The sequence below is a fragment of the Pterocles gutturalis genome, unplaced genomic scaffold (genome assembly GCF_000699245.1).
Source record: "Pterocles gutturalis isolate BGI_N339 unplaced genomic scaffold, ASM69924v1 scaffold13978, whole genome shotgun sequence".
In the NCBI taxonomy this organism is placed as follows: Eukaryota; Metazoa; Chordata; class Aves; order Pterocliformes; family Pteroclidae; genus Pterocles; species Pterocles gutturalis.
The window spans coordinates 43,053-64,686 of NW_010123267.1; the positions used below are offsets into that span (position 1 = coordinate 43,053).

General features: G+C 39.9%; 1 protein-coding gene across 1 annotated transcript in view; it reads right to left on the minus strand.

The window, feature by feature from the left end:
- The window catches only part of LOC104460683 (tankyrase-1), a gene marked incomplete at its 3' end in the record, with an annotated part of 116,138 nt that overhangs the window by 42,771 nt on the left and 51,733 nt on the right, over positions 1 to 21,634 (minus strand). The window contains exons 4-5 of the mRNA XM_010077847.1: positions 8,668 to 8,704; positions 7,712 to 7,787 (exon numbers count right to left, since the gene is read on the minus strand). Coding sequence (XP_010076149.1) covers positions 7,712 to 7,765 — 54 coding nt within the window. The remainder of the gene's footprint in view (positions 1 to 7,711; positions 7,788 to 8,667; positions 8,705 to 21,634) is intronic.

Below are 21,634 nucleotides of genomic sequence, written 5' to 3' on the forward strand. Positions count from 1 at the left end.
TGCTTGGCTGATGAAATAAGATGGGATCACAGCATAAGAAAGAGCATAACTTGTCAGTATTTTTGACATGCATGAATCTTGAGAGCTATCTTTAAAAAAAAAAATGGTGGTTTAAAGGCAAAATATGGTTGTGGACATTTTTAAACTGCTCTTTTTATGTGTGTACTGCATTGGGCACTTCTGCCCCAGGCACGACACAAACATTATGGCATTTGCTCCAACCTTTTTGTAATGTTGGAAATGCCACCTTTTCCACAGTGCTCCGTTACTTAAATCCAGGAAGGACCCTTAATTTTGAGTGCAGATGATCTAAAATATTTAACTCAACTATAGAGAAATACAGCTATAACTAAAAGAAATACAAAAAAGTCTGCATCTCATCTACAGTACTTATTTTCACCACTGAGGCACATATACTCCAAGGGAAAAGGTGCTTAGAAGGATTTTACTCCATCTTCCCTCCATGAGTCCTCCTAATTATTGCATACACAGGGATAGGCTCTAAGGTTGTGAAGCCCTTTATCCAAATCAAAGTTGGGAGTACGGACCATACACATGGATTACTATGGGGCACCAAGGTATTGCAGAATAACTGAGGCTGGAAGGGAGCTCTGGAGATCAGCTCCCACTCCAACCCCCAGCTGCCCTTTTTCACTCGGTTTACTCAGGTTCTGTGAATGTGTTCATATCTGAGGTGGGATCAGAGCATATATAGGTCAGTTGCCATGGAGCAGCTGGCATCTGATGACAAGTTCTCCCATGAATGCATACATGCCCATTCCCAATACGGGTCACTGGCGAGGCTGCAGAAAGAGCACATACAATTGTAGCACTTGCAGAACGCAGCACTCACTGACCATAATAAAGAAGGACCTTAAATCACAAATTTTTAAAACAAGAAGCTTTGAGAATGACATGTTTGTTTTAAACAGAAATAGATGTGCTCTCCATCCGCCCTCAATCCCCAGAAAATTAGCTTGCCAAAATAGGGGAGTGCTGGCTCGTATCTTCCCCATGGCAAGCACACTACCTAGCTATAACCTTTGAGATATACACATATATATACACACACACGTAAATATACACAGCTAGGTATGTATAAGTGTATACAACTATATCAGTATATATAGGCATATATATATACACACATATACTTTTAATTTATTTATATAAATATACACACCCACACCTCAGATATACCTTCGATAAATAAGCATTTCATGAAACACACCTAAGATCAGTGCCAACAAAGATCACAGTGTGTGAAGCCATCAGTCAGGGCCAACTTTACACCAGCAAACATCAGCTAACAGTTTTAAATATATTTTTTAAAATTTTCATTTTCTTAGACTAATGAAAGAGAAAGTACTTGTTCTGAGCCAAGACTATACACAGTGAACAGTTAATCTGGTTTCAAGGTATGATTCCTTTGCTCCTCTTCTCCGCACAAGTTATTTTTTGCTGCACATCAGCCTTGAGACTAGAGACTTTTGATTTATGTACGAAAAACCAATGCATACCTGCAGAAAAAACTCATAAAATCGTGGGGAAGATGTACATTGTGACACTAAATAATACATTACATATGACAAAAAATATACATATGTGGATTACACACACAGATTCAGACATACCCTTGGGTATGACAAAATGCCTTGCATCAAGCATCTGCTCACAAGTCTTTTGCTCAAATATGCAGCTTTTGTTTGTAGAAAATTGTATTTTCACAACACTTAAACAACACTGTATTATACGTGAAGTAACTTCTTGCAAATGATGTCTTTACTCATCCAAATATAATCTGTACACCATAAATTTATAGAACAGACCTATACGTTTATGTGGTATTAGTTTTCATTTTTATTACTGCAGCACAAGAAAAATGCACACAATTACGAAGGTTTATAGCGTCACTAGCACACAATTTGTTCACAAGTCCTGCAATGCATGGCATTTTTCTTCAACTGCCAGCTCCTAGAGCCAGATGATTACAACAGAATCTCAACCTCTGCTCAAGTCTGTAGGTTTAATAACTGTAAAGAAAAAGCTTGTGAAAATGTGGATCAATCATTCCATACAGCCTCAGAAACTGGACAGCATACCAATTTCCTTTTGAACGGCAGGATTTTTCATGAAAATTTTCGAGAAAAACTAGAATCCTACAATAGGGGCTGGCAAATCCACTTACCAGCAGCAATTTGGAGACGCCCTGGTAAGAGGAGACATAACTCACCTGATCTTGTTAGAATTCAATTTCTATTTATCAGCCCTTTGTTCACAGGCTGATCAAGCAGGCTGCAGATAGAAGCAGAAAAGGCAAGAGAAGGAATCTGCAACCCCGCCCAACAGAATGGTATCAGAGATGTCCCACAGCAGAGCTGAGGGGCACTCTGTCCCCTCTACAAAACACACACATGCAAGATCTTGTGCAGTGGCTGCTTCAAGCCAAGGATGCTGGTACTCAGCACTGCATTGCAGACCTTCTCAGAGTTGTATTTCTTACAGATGTATCCTGCATCCATGAACCTGGATGATGTTGTGCACAAGAAAAATGCATGTCTGTATGGCAGGAAGGAATGGGCTGAAGAAACAGCCTCAAACCCAAGGGCAATAGTGTGTTTCCTATGGTTCAAAGTTTAATGTAAAGGCCTGCTACTGGTATTCTGGATCCAGGGTTGTCTACATCGGGTTCGGAACAGCAAAACAAAGGCATTGGAGAGGCACAATACCAAGTATTAAGGACTGGTACTGGGAGCTGTGAAGGACTGAAAACTTGGAATAAACAAAGAAAGAGGCACTAGGAGCCAGAAGACTACCGTGAAATAAAATGAAGTAGGACTGCGTGTACACTAGAAATAGCCTTTTAATAAATAATTGACTATTATTTTTTTGTCATGGGATCACTCATCCACAGTGCTGAACGGTCCCGCGCCGGGAATAACTGAAATGCAGTGTTTGCAGGCTCCCGGTTCACTTGCTGCAGAAATTTCTAGGTTTCTAGTTTCTAACGAGCAATGCAAGATGCAGGAAGGAAAACATTGTAGCTGTGAGGGAATTACATCCTGTGCTGCCTCCTGTTAGTAATTCCTGCCTCATGCTGAACAAATACCCGAGACCAAGCTGTTCACAGGTAACACCATGGTATTAGTTTTTCATATGGTTCACACAAAATGTAAACACAAAACACAGCTGCAACAGGTCAATGGAAACTATACTTTCAAAATATGAAGCATGCATTTTATTTTACAGGAAAATAATCGTTCTCTGTTCCAAAGAGCTCAAAATCTCAGAAATTTGCTCTACTTCAAAAGAGATGAACCTTGAGAAAGGGAGCAAAATGTTTTTTGAGTATCTCCCGACCGGATGAGTTGGGTTCCATTGTATGAAGAGATGGTTTTATTCAACTGACACCCAAGTCTTTTAGTGCTGGTAGCACAGGAGCAGGATATTATATACCAGCAAAAATCCAACTTCAAAACAAAAATCCAACCTCCTATTGCAAACAGCTACCATGTCATCTGGAGGCAGCTCACTTCGGAAAGCTGTCAAGATGTGATGTGGGAAGTCTGCCTTGTAGAGAAGAGTTCTCATCTGAATTGCTAAAACCAGTGCTTCCTTATTAGCTCAAACACTTTCGTATTTTAAAAATTGAGGCAACATTACTTTCTTCCCCAAACATCTTTCAAGTGTCCACAAATGTTTTTCCAAAAGAAATGAGACAGCTAAGAGATGGCTTCAACTCGCCCTGCAACCATGATACATTCTGCTTTAAGGCTGCTGGATTAGGTAAACTGTGACTGTTCTAACAAGTCAGAATTTCAGCTCCCGTGACAAAATAATTCAGCTTTATCTTCCAGAAGCAGATATGAACATGTTGTTTTAAGATAGTAAAAAACTTTTTTTGAAAATTCACCCACAACCGAGTCTTGAAAAAGATATCCCCAGAGGGGAAAAAAAAAATATTTGAGGAGAAATAACAGGGGCTGTAAAGCAAGTCTCCAGAGCCTACACATCTTTATGTAGACAGACTTGTAAAGAGGTGGCTTGGTTTTTCAACAGTGAAAGTTCAGTACCATCCATTAACTTTAGTACTGTACCATGTCTTCAAGAAGTCATTACTTCTATAGACTACATCAAGACCAAACAGTTTGGCGGAGCTCAGAGGTTGGACACAATGAAATTTCAGATCCATTGGGAATACGGAGGTGCCCGTGAGCATTTTGTCCAAGTTCTGTTTTGACAGAGTAAATACTTTGCAAAGCAATCTGAACAGAAGTGATGTAATAAGCAAATTTTATGTTACACAAAACATCTCAGCCTAACATTTCTGTGATTTTTCAGTCTCCTGTTAAATAATCAAAGCAAGACTAAATAGCATGAAAAATTACTATTATATTTCAGCTCGGGCATTGCTTTTTAAAAAGCAAAGAAATTGAACAGTTGCAAAAAAAACAGTTCTTATGAAATCTTACTCTTGCATAACACTCATTTGCGTAAACTGTACTGTATAGCGCTGCACTGTATAGCTCAGTACTTGTGCACTATTATTTGTGCCCTCATATATATCCAACAGGCACACGAGCCAATACTTACTCAAAAAAACAACCAATACCTAACTCAACAAAATATCTGTTTCTCTGAGATATTATTGTTGATTTTCCTTGGTCATCAAAACAAACCCCCATAAATTACATAGATCCTTGGTATGCAGGAATGGTTTAGCTGATATATAAAATTCTTCTTTTGCACACACTCCTTCATTTTTCACTCCAGAAAATAATTCCAGGAGTGGCAACAGCGAATGAATTCCCTCTTCAGGCAACAGCTGAAGAACATCAGTGATGTGAACACTTCTACAATGCTCATATAATCTGTCTAAACTGTGATTTGGAGGGGAAGAACCAAGTTCAGTTTTCACTCCTATTCAGTCTTTGACCTCTATGTTAAACAAACAGATGGCAGAGATGGTTATCAGCACCAGCTGTAACTGCTTTAGCAGCATGGACTCCTGTCCAGTAGGAATCAGACTTTGGCTATCAATACTTCTCAAAAAGGCTGCAAACAACTCACACAACGCCGTAAATCTTTGTTATTTCCAGACCAAGCTGGTTTCAAACCAGTGAGCTACCGTCGGAGTTTTCCAATCCCTTTTATCCACTCTGAGGCACGCCCTCACAGCAGATGCGGTGCTTGGGTAAGCCAGGAACTCCAGATGTTAATAGGCGTGGGACACAGAACAGATCCCCAGAAAAGAAAAAAACCAAAAAAGGTAAAATGCATATAGCAATGAAATGAGCAATACTGTGATTAAAAATATCCTGACTATTCTGCTATTCAGTTCTGTGCAATGGGTGCTAGGTTACAACTTCTGGAAACTCACAGCCCAGAGTATGAAAACCCACTTCCATCACCTGCTGTTCAGAAAAAGTAACTACCCATTCAGTGTTGGGCCTCAATTTCCTCACCTGCAAAGCTAAATGTCTCCCTTATCAGAGCAGTGCTAGACGTCTGAAACGTGCAAAGCCGAGGAATGGATATGCCTGTAGTGCAGAGTAAGTGTGATGCTGAGAACCTCAGGCCACTCCGCAGAGCCCGCACCTCCTGGCCCTGTCAGCTGTATTAAATCTTTGGCCTTACACGGTGATAAGTTTGAGGCTTGAAAACTCAAGGATCTGCAAAAAGTAACTACAAAAAGCATCAAGGAATGCAAAAGCCAACTTCCAAAATGGACAAATTCTCATCATAGGTCAACTGGAGGCAGCTACACCAAAGGAAACTTCCATTTACAAGAACACTGTGCTGTAGGCTGGAAAGTTCACTTAATTTGCAGCGCAGCTTAGAATGACTAAACCCCAAGTGATCTTGCACTAGTGTAGGACCTGAAAGCTTTGCCTTAAATACTTAACAGTTATGTAGCACACTTGCTACAGAGAATTAGTTCACCTCAAAAAATCTGTAGGCATATATGGTGAGGGGAAAAAAAAAAACCACAACCAAACCGACATATCTGGTAGATATCATTAAAAAAAGCTAATCAATATCAAGGGTAAGCCATCTTAAAAGGAGTTTTAATCACCAGTGCATTTACCAACAACCAAACACACAAATTAAAGTGTCCGCATTGATTAGCTTTAACTGCAATATGCGTTCTGAGCTTTGGCAATAAATTTTCAAACTAATTCAGAGGCTGCAATAATACATAAATATTTTCTGCTAGCTTAATAGGAATTTTTAAATGTTAAAAGTTTTTTTTAAAAAATTTTTAGAGTGATAAGTATTCTAGATAACATATCTGCAAGGGTTTATTCCTCTCCATATTGACAAAAATCACAACTCAAATCAGCAGTGATGGGGACTCAATCACGGAGTAATGCACTGCTGTATACTACCGTGCTTAATTGTAACGGCACAGTGCACTGTTAATACCTAAATACTATTTCATTTGAATGGTAGAGTCTTAAAAAAAGAAAGTGAAATGAAGAACTATGGGCAATATGTTTAATCTTAAAATAGGGGGAGTATTTCATCAGTTCTGACACAGTTGAACTAAATAAAGCCCTTGTTCATTTGCCTGTGCTCAGATCATAAAATTAACTGTTTTAAAAATGTGTAAGATTCATAAATTTTCAATCAGTGATAAATGTAAACAAGTGAAAAACTGGATAGGTTTTCTTTCACACAGTAGCTATCATAGGTATTACAATTGGGAAAACATTTTAAAATGTGTATTAAAACTGGGAATGTTTTCACAGTGGAGCTACATTTTTTATAATCAGCAACAACATGCCTTTCAATTAAAAGGCAGTGTAAACTGTCCGATCTTCATTGATTTTGGTGGATCTAGGCTGTTCCATAAGAGCTCCAGAATGGGCAGAGACTTACACTATGCTCTAACACACTCCACCAAAAATAAAGAAAACTATAAAGGAAAACACCTCCCATGCATTTCACTCCAAGCATGAGATGTACTGTTACATGTGAGAGAGGTTTTTAAGAGATGTAGGTTAAGAACATTCTAGTACACAGTAAAAAAAAAAAAAAAACCAAAACAAAAAGCAAAAGCAAAAAAAAGGAAAAAAAAAACCCAAAGCCTAACCAACTACCAACATTTGTAAATCCAACAGTCTAGACAGGACCATCATCTTGATGTCTAAAACATCAAAAATCATAGGATCTGCTTCTCGCTCCGTATGTTCTTCCCTCCTCCAGTTTCAGCCTCATCCTTAATTTAACTCCTTCAAACATCCATGCCAGAGAAAGTCAAAACAATAACGTAAAATTCAACAAAATGCAGCAGGTGTTAAGCATATCAATACAGTGCCAGTCTATGTGGCAGGGCATTACGAGCTAAGCCGAATACCAACCACCTCACCCAGACAATGTTCAAATACAAATAACGACTTTAGTCCATTAGTTATTTTATTCATCTGCAACAGTACATTTTGTTTTTCTTATAAAAGGTCTTAACGTTTCACTTTACGTGTACGCCAGGGTATGACATCTAAAAGAAAAGACACACACAAAATCCACGTCCGCCGACTGTTGATCTGTCACAACTGCCAGCATCAAGTACAACAGCATTTAACTTATAGTGAAAAAGCAACATAGATTTTCCCCCTGTATACTCTCTTGGTTTATACATCTATGCTTCCCAGTATGGTTAAATTAGCCTTTCTTGAATAACAGAAATATAAAGCAGGTATTAACTTACCTTACGCCCATCACTCGCATGGCAGTTCACATTCAAAGGAGTCAATAAAGCCATCAGCTTTTCTTCATTACCACTCCTGTAAATGGAGAGGAGAGGATTATAGAAAGGGGGGGAAAAACAGAGCTCTTTGCAAAACATTTGCTAAGATAGATATCAAAGTGTGTATATACATATATACACACACACACATATATATATTAAAATTTGTACTCTGCCATGAAGAATGTCAGATGGCTATTTCAAAACCAAAGGTAAATAAAAAGAACATATAAATAAAAGGAAAATAATATTAAGTTTGCAGTTAAGTGTATTACAAAAGATCATGCAAAAACACCTCTTAAATTCTCTCCTTAATCTCATCTTGTATTTCCTTTATCTAATTTTACAGATCCTCTGAAAGCCATTTGCAAAATTAAATGTTCTGAATTAAATACATTTTCATAGCATATGGCCCACAACATTTGAAATGACTACATGCTAATATCCAAAATTTTTTTAGAAGGGTTAGCAATCTATATAAAATGGTCTTGTGCTGTCAGAAGGAAGGATGAGAGCATCTTTGGAATATACGACTGAACTTTACAGCTTTTCTATAGGCTTCCTTATGTTCTGTTCCAATAAAGCCTATTTTCAAAATATATCCTAAGGTAGCAGTAAAAAACAATAATTAAATTGCCCCTAAAAAGAACAGTCACAAAACGCTAAAGAGGATTTAAGCAGCTTAAAGCAAAAACTCAATATTAACCTTATAACCACCATCGTGAAGGATTTCAATTACATAAACAGGCTTTTCCATTTGTACCAGCCTGTAAAGTCCGAAGAGATTTATGCTAATGAAGTGGTTTGTTTGCATCATTTCATGGAAAGGCAACGACAAAACATTACTGTTTTAAAAATCCCTTTTGCTCGCCTGCTTCCACCCCCAAAATATGCTTTATATTCTAAGCAGCACTCACCTAGCAGCTTCCAGGAGTTCGTCCTTCTTGTATTCACCTAAATGATTGCAAAATATCATGCTGTTAGCATTTGGCAGAAGACAGATTAAGAAATGCAGTAGGAAGCAAATACAGAATTAAAACAGAGAAGAGGAGAAAAAAGCCCACACCCCGCTGGGTGATGGAGCTGTGACGTTAGCCAGCTTGTGGAGGCAGCATCACCAGTACCTTGGAGACGGGCAGCAAATTGACGCATCTTCTTGTCCAATCCTCAGATGGAAAGGCTTTCTTCGGACGACCAATGACTGCGAAATCTTGTGTCCAGAAACACAGTCCCGCTGATAACAGCATGTCAGCTGAAGACAATGTCCCCACCCCCTGCCCTATTCAGTATGTCACATTATACTTGGGAAGCATAATAAATTCAGAGACAAAAGCAAGGCAGTGCGGCTCTTTAAAAGGTACAAATTACTCATCTCCAAAGCTCTCACCTGCCTATTTGAATGGTAATATTAGACTTCACCAAGTTCTTCACAAGAGCAGTGATTATTTCAAAAAATCCAAATGTTATATCATCAGCCACTGTCCAAGAAAATATGCATTTAAAATAAAAAGCACCGACAAAAGAACATGAACTCTCCAAGAGATTTTGTTAGGGGAGACTCTGAGATTAGAGATAACCATGAGTAACATTAAAGCAACATTTACTACATTTGAAATTCTGAGTTACAACAGACAGCTCAGGAGGGTTGTCGCACCACATGATTAAAATTGCATGTGAATATCTTAAAAAGAACACGGAACAAGATGACCTGTGGAAGTAAGATGGTATTCTATAAAGCTGAATCATGACGATATTGTGCAATACAAATGTAAGGGAATTTCAATTCAGAAATTAGAAAAAATAGCTTTTTAGCAACTTTATAAAGTCACAAAGCAGAGTATCCTTAGAGTCAAAAGATGCAGGGCTTGAAAAACATACCGTATACCACCTGCCGTAGAATTAAACCCTATCATCACAACACTGTAAAAACAACAGCAAGATGAAGCTGTCCTGCAAGAAAGAAAAAACCTTCGTGCTGCCTCATACATGCATTTGTAATAAGCCTCCAGTGAAACCCTCATTACAGGTGAGAAAAGCCGGCAGGCCATGGGAAACGCCACAGCAGACTGTAGGCAAACTGGAAGGTTCCTCTGGAAACAATATCCTTCAACAAAGAATTTCTCCAGGCTGGAGGAGGAGGGTTAGCATCTTCATCCATCCCCAACAGCCTGGTACTCCCTCCATCATCATAGCTCCTCCGGTTATCAGCAGAGGGGGACAAGCACCACAACACAGCCAGGCGACTCCGGGGCCCTAAGGAGCCCTGTTGAGTTCAGCATCCTGCCTTCACCCAAGGGTGAGGAAGAGGAGGGCAAGCACACACAGCCAGCACCTCCTGCCCCACCCCACGCTGCAGCAGAGGGATTCTCAGACAAAGGCAGTGTCTGCATCTCATCATACTGGTGAATCTTCCTTTCACAAATGTGTTTAATTGCTTTCTGAAGCACATTCAGCTTTGGGAATTCACAACCTGCAGCACGGCGTTCCACCACGTACGCGACTGCCTCTTGCACAACGGGTCTGTTAACTGAGCGGTTCTGTGTTGCTGAACCCCAGTGATGGAGCAGAGGGGTTCAACCCAACGGTGAAGAACTGGAACTGGCATTTCAAATATATGCCATAAAGGTTAATTTAGCTTTTGGAAGAATTTATACATCCATCTTAACAAAAACAAGTGAAATTACACAAAAATATGTTTGCCTTTGTCTTGTCCGCCACTCTCCAACTTCATCAGAGAGGGTTCCCGTCCACCACAGGCAATCACCTTTTCAAGCCATGCTACATGTGCCTCTTCATTTTTCTTTTAATGAAAATAAAATCCTGGGGACAGTTGTGAATGTTCCAAATCAATGGTGAGTGAAAAGCTCTGGCCAGCATGTGAGAAAGAAAAAAAGGCACTTTATTACTACTGCATTACTTGTGCAACAATCTCAAACAGCTGGATTTCCTGCAGGACAGTTATTGGCCTGTATTATATTAGTGCTTTAGGGATCTAAATCAGATTAAAAGACCTGTTTGCACATTCTGGTTTGGCAGTGCATCTAGGTGTCCTAACCAGCCTTTTGAATACTATTAGGTTAGACAAGCGTAATCACATTTTTCCTTCATGCTCAGTAAGCTGGTACTTTAAAACACAAAAGCCCTTTCCTCAAGTACCTTGATTAGCAAAAGCATTACTGACCAAAAGAAATGGAAGGCTGTGGCTCCTGATTTAGAAATGTTCCACTGTATGCCTGAGTAAATCAGTTACTTTTACTAAGTGGTACTTTTACAAAAAAGGTATTTACAGATACTGCTGAAATTCATATAATCAATTCTTGAAATTCATCACAGCTCTCCTACACTGCGATACAGATTAGGAAAATATTTTCTTGAAATTCTCTTGAAGAGCCATCATATTTTGCAAAGCAACCCCTAAAATTATACAGGCATTTACAGCACACCATCAGGTTTGCTAAAAAAGGCCAAGCGCACTCCGCAGTGCTCTCCTGGCTAGGACCGGGATGAAGGGGAACCCCTGGGCCACTCAATCAAGCAGCTGGTGGGATGCCGCTGAGCCAGGAGAGGGCTGGCTGATGGCATTTGGGAGAAGTGGGTGGCACTGCCTGCATGACCAGCTTCTGCTGGCACAGGCTGTGTTCCCACCAGAGGGCTCTGCCAGCACAGCTAAAGCCGCTTGGCTGCGAAGCATATCAAAGGCCATCCCGCAGCATTTGGCCACAGCTACCTAATAAAACATTCATTTGCAAAGCATTTGAAAACAAACTATGTGTGCTTGTGGCAGAGGTGAATTTCAAGTTCTGAGCTGAAGTACAGGAATACAGACCATCAGCCTCATGTAATATTTCTATTCAAAGTACGGCAAACTGTTTAACTTGAACCAAGCTAATAACATCACTTAAAGAGCTCCTTCAGGCAGGTTAGGACCTATAGTTTTGGGAAAGGGCCATCTGCAGAACAAAGTGCAAGTAAGAGCCTGAATTACTCTTCCAAATCTCTTAGCAGCTGCTAGCTTTGAGAGAAAAACATCCTTCCAATCACAGGGTCAATATAGAGGACTTTTAGCAGCAACATTTTGGATAGCACAAAGCCTTAGCTGCCAGAGCTGTGGAAGTTAATGTTGTGAGACCCTGCCACAGAGCACCAACACCAAAATACAATGATGGACACAATTTTCATCTATTTGCTATCCGGCCTTTCCACCATATCACAGTTCAATCTTTCCTTCTGGTATTTCATGGCAAGCCACAACAACACACAGCCACACTGCCAGACACGTCCTACCACACCAGGTAGGTGAGAACCTTCTCCGTACAAGAGAGCCCAGAGTGACAGCCCAGAACGGCTGCTGTTTCTTGGCCCTGCAGCCCACGAGGAGAACACTAGACTTACCCACCTCCACGTGTTGGGTAGCCCAGAGACAGGCAGCCTGGGAACCTCTGAAGATGAGGACAGAAAGGGTGTGAAATGGGCAGCAGGGTGCTATACCAAAGCAGTATCCCTGTTCCTATCTTGTGAGACAAAAGCTGGTAGGTAAGCAGAAACTGCTCAGCATCTCATGTTCACTGCATCTGATCAAGTTCATTGCTTACAGCTCACTCAGCATCCTTTAAATCCTTACAGTTCTCTACTTGCTCCCAGCTCCAGATCACACCACTGCTGCTCCATTTATGCTGGAACTAGGAGGTCACCACTGGCTTTAATTCAGTAGCAACCTTTAAATTTTAAACTTAATAAAGGAGTCTATGAAACACGACCATCCTACAAGCATGTGTTCAAGACAAAAGAAAAAATCCCCAGTTCCAGAAAAAACTAACTGACCATCCTACAATCATGTGTTCAAGACAAAAGAAAAAAATCCCCAGTTCCAGAAAAAACTAACATAATGAATCAGTCCTACCATGTACTTTACAGACAAATAACCCTGTTGCACACTCTCCCAGAAGTGTTGAAATTTCATCTGACTACTGCAAGCTGAAAAACTTATCTGAATGCATGGCATAAACCAACAGTGCTTTTTCAATGCATCTACACTACGAAACAAGGTGAACGGGGAAAAGATGGATTAATATATTTTCAAACAAACCGAAAAACTAAAGAGGACAAACAACTTGCACATCACATGGAATCACAGGTACAAATTTAAATTCCCAGAGTACTGATAAAGAGTGAAAAAATTTTACACTAGCCAATGGTACCCTGCTTCTGAGATACGTTACAAAAGAATGTGGGCCTGATGAATTTGCAACCGTGGCCACAGGCTGGGGAGGGGAGATTCATGAATATGACAGAGTTGTTGAGGTTGAAGGGACCTCCGGAGGTCCTCCCATCCAACCATTCTATTCAAGCAGGGCCACTTAGAACAGCCTGCCCAGGACCATGTCCAGGCAGCTTTTTAATAGCTTTAAGGATGGAGACTCCACAACCTCCCTGGGCAACCTGTGCCAGAGCTTGGTCCCACTGAGCTTGACTCATTAACATTCCAGGTTGCGATCTCTTCAGGATGTCCTCTCTTGGCAGCTGCAGTCCTAGCAGGATGGGAAGTCAGGGTGAAATCTTGCTCCATTAGAAAACATGGCAGCTGCACATTTGACTTTAATAATGTGCAGACTACAGTCTATTATTGGCTGCCTACCCTGAAAACCTGAACTAACACTTTTGAAAATATACATCCTGTGCTGAGATTGACAAGATATTTGTGAAGAGCCCAGCAGATTTTTTTCAAGTAAGTATTCACAATTATCCAGCAACACAGTGGACATGTGCTCTCTGGCATAGCAGTAGAGACAGTGGCTATCAGAATCTCTCATTTTTTCTCATTTAAGTGTTTCTGATGCTCTTCTAGCACTGGAATGCATGGGGCTGCTGGGAAAACAGCATCAGAGTCCTGATGCAGCAGGGATGCCGAGAACTTGTTTTTTCATCAGATTGATTACTTCATCCAGCCCAGCCCATGGCCACCCAAACAGGTCCCTGAGAATGAAGAGCCTGGGCAAGATGGTGCAGAGAGGAGGAAGGGGAAATGAAGACTCTGCATTTGAGTTGGCATTGCTACAAAGAAAGAAATCTAAGGACCACAATCCAGAGTTTAGCAAAGAAATAAATACCATAGAAATAAAATACACCTTTTCTCTGATCCTCCAGGACTTTACAGATTTACGAGTGAGCAATGAGCACACATCCACCTGTGCCATCCTTTTTAATCCACTGAAACCTTTGGAGTAATATTTAAGTATTTAAACAAATATTCACATTATAATCAGAGCAAGTGGCTTTTAGCACTTGTGACAGACTACTAGGGGCTTTTGGGGTGGGGGTGTGGTTTGTTTGGTTTTGGGTTTTTTTTGGTTGGTTGGTTTGGTGGGTTTTTTTGGTTGGTTTGGTACCTTGACTCTGCCTCTTCGGTTGAAGATCAGTCAGGAACTGTGCATGTGGATTCAAATTACCCATTTGTAATAGAAATTTAAAAATTCATAATTGCTCAGATAATAGTAAAGTGCTTTTAGGGACTCATTTTAAAGGGGGGTGGGAATTAAAGAAATAAGCAAACATCATTTGGTTTTGGCCACAACTCTACCAAACCACTGAGCTAACAGCATCCTACCTGGAATAACCTTCAGACAGGTGTACGGAGCTCAAATCCAGAGCATTCCTGAATCAGCCTTCTAGAAACAGAAAGCTGGATCTCTTCTAAGGCCTGGCAGGAAGCATCACTCTGTCAGCTTTGTATAGCGCAGATCGGCAAAACCTCTGCTAGGGTCTTAAGAGATGGAAGAGGTTTTTGCCTATTAAGCCATCAACTCAAAGCACATATATTACCTAAGCATATATAAGATATAGCAGTTATTAAATGCTGTCTTCATATCTCAGTATAAATTGCATGTACATTATGGGTTTTGGTCACTTAGAAGGATTAGGTGGTGTATCAAAATGGGTCTTTGGTGCATGTGCAATTATAGCCCCATTAAGTTTACATTTGGCACACAACATGCTTGCGTTCCTCAGAGGAGCTCTTCTCAGTGATGCTGACCTATTTGTTAAAAAATGCTGTCAGATTTCCTTCACCATATGGTGGCAGGAAGATGAAGAAGTCCCTTTGTCAGAGGGTTTCAAATTTATTAACTCCTAAAGCGTAAGATACAAAGATGAAGCTAAATCACAGCAGTCAGAGGAATCTTCTTGAATGTGCAGGGAAAGGACACAAAACATCATAATGCATAACAACAACCACCCCAACAAAGCACCCCTAAAACCACCCATCATTTAGTATTCATATAATCATCTTAACTTCAACAATGCTACCATACCCTACAATATCATCTCTTCTGAAATAATCAATCTGACAAATCTCTTAAAATTCATTCTCTTTAGTGAACCTGTACGAGTAGTTTCAATTTTTTCATATCAGTGCATGATACTCATATAAACACCATGAACACATCCATTTTTTATTCATAGCGTGAAAAACATTATTTTCAATACAACTGTGCTATTTCAGAATGCTTTACTTTTCTTGAAGACAAACCACAGCTCTCATCTGTTATGCCTTCAGACTGAGACTGGAAATGGAAAAAATTCAAGAATGTCAAGACACTGGAAAGAAAACGCAAACATTCTGCAATTCAAAACACATTGGTGAGAGGGAAAAACTGGAAGGGCTGAAGCTCATCTTCTCACCAAAGTTCTATACTCACGAGGTCTCTTGTGAAATACACACGGGAAAAGAAATTTGACCTTTTTTTTTCCCAGAGCTGTTAAGCCTTCCCCATCACCCACACCTTCATGCCTAATGCAAACGCAACATTCCTATGGCTCTCCCTCCTCCCTTCATTTCTTGTATCAATTCCAGCTATCAGCGAAAACAAACCTGCACTGTAATTCCCATTACTCCAGCCATGTATTAGTAACTAATAAACTGTGCTGTTCCCCACTGTAATTCCCATTACTCCAGCCATGTTCCGTATTAGTAACTAATAAACTGTGCTGTTCCATCATTCCAGCAACTACTTCTTTCTCATTTCTGTAATATGTCTGCATATGTGTTTTCTCTCTGGGATTTCTAGGAAATATTTCCAAAGGAAGACAAGGGACTAAGAAACTGTCTTTGTCAAAGATTTGAGTACAGTAGAAGTAGATAGATAGCCATGTAGAACTGAGCTGGGGAAATATGCTGCTCTCATATTAGTGCATCCTTTTCAAAAACCAGCTCCCTCTCCTGTCCTTCCAATCTCCTCAAACAAGGAAATTATTTGATCCCCCAGAATATTCTCTAAAGAGAAACAACAGAAATGCCCGGTTATAATTGACACAAAACATGGAAGAAAACTAGCAAGAAAAATATGTGTAACCCTCAGAAAAGCCATACTGTATAAATGCAAGCTCCAAAATGACATTTCATCATCTAATCTTTCCCTGAAAAGAACGCCAGAGTGAACATGAGCAGCCTACATTTTGCAATCTCTGATTTTCCCAGTGTAGATAAAACATGCTAGCAAGCTGGGGACACTGTCTGAAAACCTATCGCTGGATTCAAAATTGAAGCATTTATTTTAACCAAAAAAAATCTATACTCTCTTAGATAGTAAACATGATGGATTTTGTACTAACAGTTTGTACAGATTTAAAGTGCTTTCTTAATGTTTGCTAGGAACTGAATATGGGAGATATAAAGCGTACGTATGCATCAACATTTTTTTACCTACTTTAAAAGTTTTTTACTGAACAGTACAATTCTTCCTCTGTACATCTGAAGCTTCCCCATTTATTTAAACTTACTTACAAGCTTGAGAAAACAGAGGCTGCTATCTCATAGGAATGCATGTGTGTTGCCATGCTTGCCTTGCCGGACACACCACGGAAGGAATTCAAATCCAGTTAAATCTCTTCTTTACCTCCTCGACAAAAACTGCAAAACATTTCTTACACCTGCTGGGCCACAGAGTAGCAAGCAGAAGGAAGGAACTCCTTCGTAACTGGAGGAAACACAGGGCAAATCTGTCGAACACACAGCAATGAAACCTCCTAGCTGTATTTTGGAAGTTAAAGAAAACAATATCTCAACATTATCTTTATTACCAAGAGTAGAGATATCACTAAAGGGAAAAAAAAGAGTCAATTTATTTTTATGCAACACTTAAGCAAAGTACAACAAGTAAATCCTTACTAAAAGAATGTCAAAACATAGGTAATAGATTTTGTTATAATGGACAATTTTGTCATGCCAAACAGGAAACTAATCTGTCAACAGTTCAGTTTAAGTATTTTGAAAAATATGCATTTCCCCACAACAAAAAGAAGGCAACAAAATAATCCAACTGCTTTTCCACTTATATTAAATCCATATAACTCAATTTTCCCTCGCTGCTGCAGAGTCAAAAGACAGTTGGAAAAATAAGGAAAATCTTGGTACAATTTGGAGGAGAGAGGAGACAAGAGCATGACTGGAAACAGAATATGTGGACTGATACCACTTATAATAAATCCATATAACTCAAATAATTTTCCCTCGCTGCTGCAGAGTCAAAAGACAGTTGGAAAAATAAGGAAAATCTTGGTACAATTTGGAGGAGAGAGGAGACAAGAGCATGACTGGAAACAGAATATGTGGATTGATATTAAAGACTCATGCTAGCACCCCAGAGTAAAGAAGAGCTGTGTTTGACTTGGATACATCCTTCCCCTCCCTTATCCTTCCCATCAGATCTTATGATATAGGGAATATATACTTAAAAGCGACAGTTCCCTTTGTTTTGTCTCATTTTTGAGAATCATCTTTAATACCTTTTCTGAACACACAATTGCACTAGCAATGATCAGTCTCAATAACTCAGATCAAGCTTTACCTGACCTGAGCAGTGGTATGGTCTCTGGGTACTCACTTGGGCGAAGAGCTGCTCTGTGCCCTGCATGTGACTAGGCGTGTTTTGTAGGAGAAAGGAAAAAGTTTGGATTTATGGAAAATGTTCAGAATCTAAATCTACAAACTCTTGTCCTCACTAAAAAAATATCTATTAAAACACAGCTGGGGGAAAATGAATTTGTTATTTACATTCAGGCACTTTTGGCTACTTCTGTTGGAATAACATACCACGAGATGGAAACACAGCAGTAGTAATATCATCACATCTAACGCCAACATGCAGGAGGTCTAGCTGTGAAGGGTTACATTATTTACCAACAATGAAAGAATAATTTAATACTACATACAACTCAAGTTTTCTAAACATTTTAAATTCCTTACATCAATGTCATTGTTTTAAAAGCTTTTCTAGTTAAATGCCTGATAGAATAGACCACAGTAGTTCAGCTGGAACAATTATCCAAGTCCAACTGCCTGACCACTTCAGGGCTGACCAAGTCAAAGCATGTTGTTAAGGGCATTATTGTCCAAATGCCTCTTAAACACCAAGAGGCATGGGGCATCCTCTCTAGGAAGCCTGTTCCAGTGTCTGACCACCCTCTCGGTAAAGAAATGCTTCCTGATGTCCAGTGTAAACCTCCCCTGATTCAGCTTTGAACCATTTCCACACATCCTGGCACTGGACACCCAGGAGAAGAGCTCAGCACCTCCCTCTCCATTTCCCCTCCTCAGGAAGCTATAAAGAGCAATGAGATCAGGCTCCTCCTCTCCAAACTAGACAAACCCAGAGTCCTGAGCCACCCCCCATAGGTAACAGGATTACACATATGATTTATCAAAAAAAAACAAAACTTGTTGCCCTAATAGACAATATGGTTCATTACAAAGACTGGGAACAGAATAGTACCACAGGAAAAAAGAAGGCAAGAGATACTTATTAAAGACAAGGGCTTTAGTTCACCAGACTGCCATCATTATGTTTCACCTTCAAAGGAGAGCATTCATTCTTCAATTTTTCATTTACACGCAGAAAGTTTAATCTGATGCGGCACAGGGCTGCCTGGTCAAGAGATACACTATGACCCAAGGAATGATGACTCTATGGAAACGAGTCACCAGTTATGTCTAGCTTGACCCTGTTGATATACCATGTGCGCACTGGAAAACTAAGCACCAGGACTTCACTGTCACAGGTATACCTACGAATAAAGCCCCTTCCAAACCAGATGTTCCCTCTTCATTGCAAACCAGAAAGGACATACATAAACTGCACGTACCCTCAGCATGATAGCTCTGCAGGTTTCTGTGTAGACCTGCAGTGAAAGGTCGTTTAATTACATTCTGCATGAAGTAGGAAAACATACTGCCTTCCATTCGCAATTATTTCCAGTAATTCTCATTAGATTTAAAGGCTATGCTTACCTCAAATCATTCAAAATATAATTGGCCAAAAATTATTCCTACATTCATCACAACCATTAATGATCTTAAATATCCCCCAGAAAATACATTTAAATGATCCTCTTATTAGGTAATAGGATTACCAGCAGCTCCTAAACCAGTCTTTTGCCAATGGCTTTATTTCAAAGTTATTCTGAAGTACGCTTCATTTTTAACTTCCAAAGAAGTGGTATTTTAAACCTCCATTTGACGTAAAAGGAAAGAGGACCATGCAAGAGTTAACGTCAATTTTCTCTACTGTGTCCTAGGTGTATCAGTTCAGCATGAACTAACCCAGTATTACTACTCCTTCCAGAGAGCACATTTCATCAAGGAGAAATAACACTGTACCTTCCCCACCACCAGCTTAGGATTCCTGCTTATCCTTTTCTCTTAGAGCCCAGTTATCAATGCAGGAGACTGTGGGATCTATTACTGTGAGATCTTGCATCCTGATGCCAACTCTCCTTTTTGCCATCCTCTGAGCACACCTCAGCAGAGCAGAGCAAAGACAGGTTATAAAATAACTGGGTCTGTCTTCAGAGAGCTGGACAATGAAAACTGCAGGGAAGAACAAATGCCCAGAGAAAGGACAGCTTTTGCTGGATCACGCTGTGCCATTAAAACAGTTCTAGCATACATGCCTAGCATGACACCCTTTATTGCAATCAAAATGGTTTCGGATTTGGATGAAGGACACGAGGCTGAAACGGTACAGGCAAGGAAACATTCAGAGGGAGTACTAAAAGTTTATGGTTTCCCTTTTTTTAATTTAACAGTCACACCAGCAGACTTGACCCCTTTCTGTGGGCCATCTAGGAATCATCAAACAGTCTAAGATATCAGTCTGCCTCAGTTTTTTGACAAGACAGTTTTTATATACTTACTGCTTTGGCCCAAATAGAAGTCTACGCTTAGATACAGAAGCCCTCATCATTCTTGAACATACAGATGGTGCTTCACAAGAAAACTTCCCTCTAAGGATCAGGGGTGTCCTCTGGCAACTTGAACCATACTTTGCACTTTCAACTTTTAGGGAGGGATTCGTGGCCAGAGGTTAAGAAGCAGGGTCACAGCAAACAATCACACTCCTCTTTTCCTTCCCCCTTTTCTCACCTTCTCCAAGATGCTGCTGCTCCTAACCTTAGCAAACAGAGAATATCCTATATGAGAAGGTACAGCCACATATGGTAGAGTCACCATGCACGCAAGTCAAATTATTTTCCGTCTGACTTGCTAGCTCTCCAGGAGGAAAACTCATCTACCATCTTGCAGTAGTGCAGCCAGACAAAAGTGGGCGGATTTTGGAGATGGAGCTACGTTTTCCCTGCCAGTGATCAGGAACAGGTTTCCCTGTATAGCTCAAAACGATTTCAAGAGAAAAAACGATCCATGAAAGGCAAAATTTACTGGGTAATTAGACCAACAATTTCTAGAACACCGATAAGAGTTCTCATCTAGCTCCCCGAGGATACCATATCATTTGAAAAATTACTTGAAATACGTATCTTTTAGATTTGCGGGGAAGATCAGCATGAGCTGCAAAGCAAACACAGAAATGTTATTCTCTCCATTCTTAGACAAGTACTGGATTTAATATATGAATATGCCGATTTTTTTTAATGTCTTACTTTGATCTTTCCATCCCTCCACTTTTATCAAGCATATATATTTCAAAAAAATTTACATATAAGAAAAAATATGATTGCCTTTTATCTACAGGAAATCGGAAAAGTTGTTCACAAAAGATTTTTCTTCTATGATTGCTAGAAATTAAAAAGAATCTGCACATCTCCCTTCAAGTGAAAGGTTATTTTTCTGCATTCTGTCAGAGGAAAAAAATCCTTCACTTCCAGGGCCATGGACAAGAGGCTACCCAGCAAAGCCACACATGAAAGAGTACACCACTGAGAAAATAACATCTCTTCACTCAGGTCTACTTCACCCCATATTTTTAGAATGCACAATAAGAACAAAAAAAACTAAGTTTGTCTACAACTGCAAAATGGATACCCAGGTTTTTAGATGGTTCTAACTGGCAGCAGTCCCTCAGCACCAGATTATGTGTTCAATCTCAGCAAAGAATCGCTTTTAACAGGTAGGATTTATCCTGCAGGCAAAGGACAGCTGAAACTTTGACTCTGCATTCGTTCCTGCGATAGCCTGGCCACAGAAGGAAGTCCTTCCTGAAGAAGGTTAATTCAGGCTGACCAGACACTGAAGCAAGACTGCTCTTGACTGGGCTGCTTAACAGCGGATGTAAATCAAGATGCCAAGACAGCCTACACCCCGCCTCACTCTTGGGACAGAGTACTGGAGACCCGACCCTTCCAGGGAAGTCGGCAGAAGGAGTTCAAGGAGGAGCAGAACACACCAACCTGCTTAAGACTTTGGGCATGTCACTGACTGCAAAAAGAAGTAGTATTTAGCTACAGGAGTGATGGTGCTCAATCCTCTGAGTATATTAGAGTAGTTATTATTATTATTATTATCATCATTAAGTAGCAAGAGTAATATGACCATCAAGAAATGGCTTTTATAAAAACATTAGTAAAGGCTGGAATTTATTTTAAAAAATAATAGAT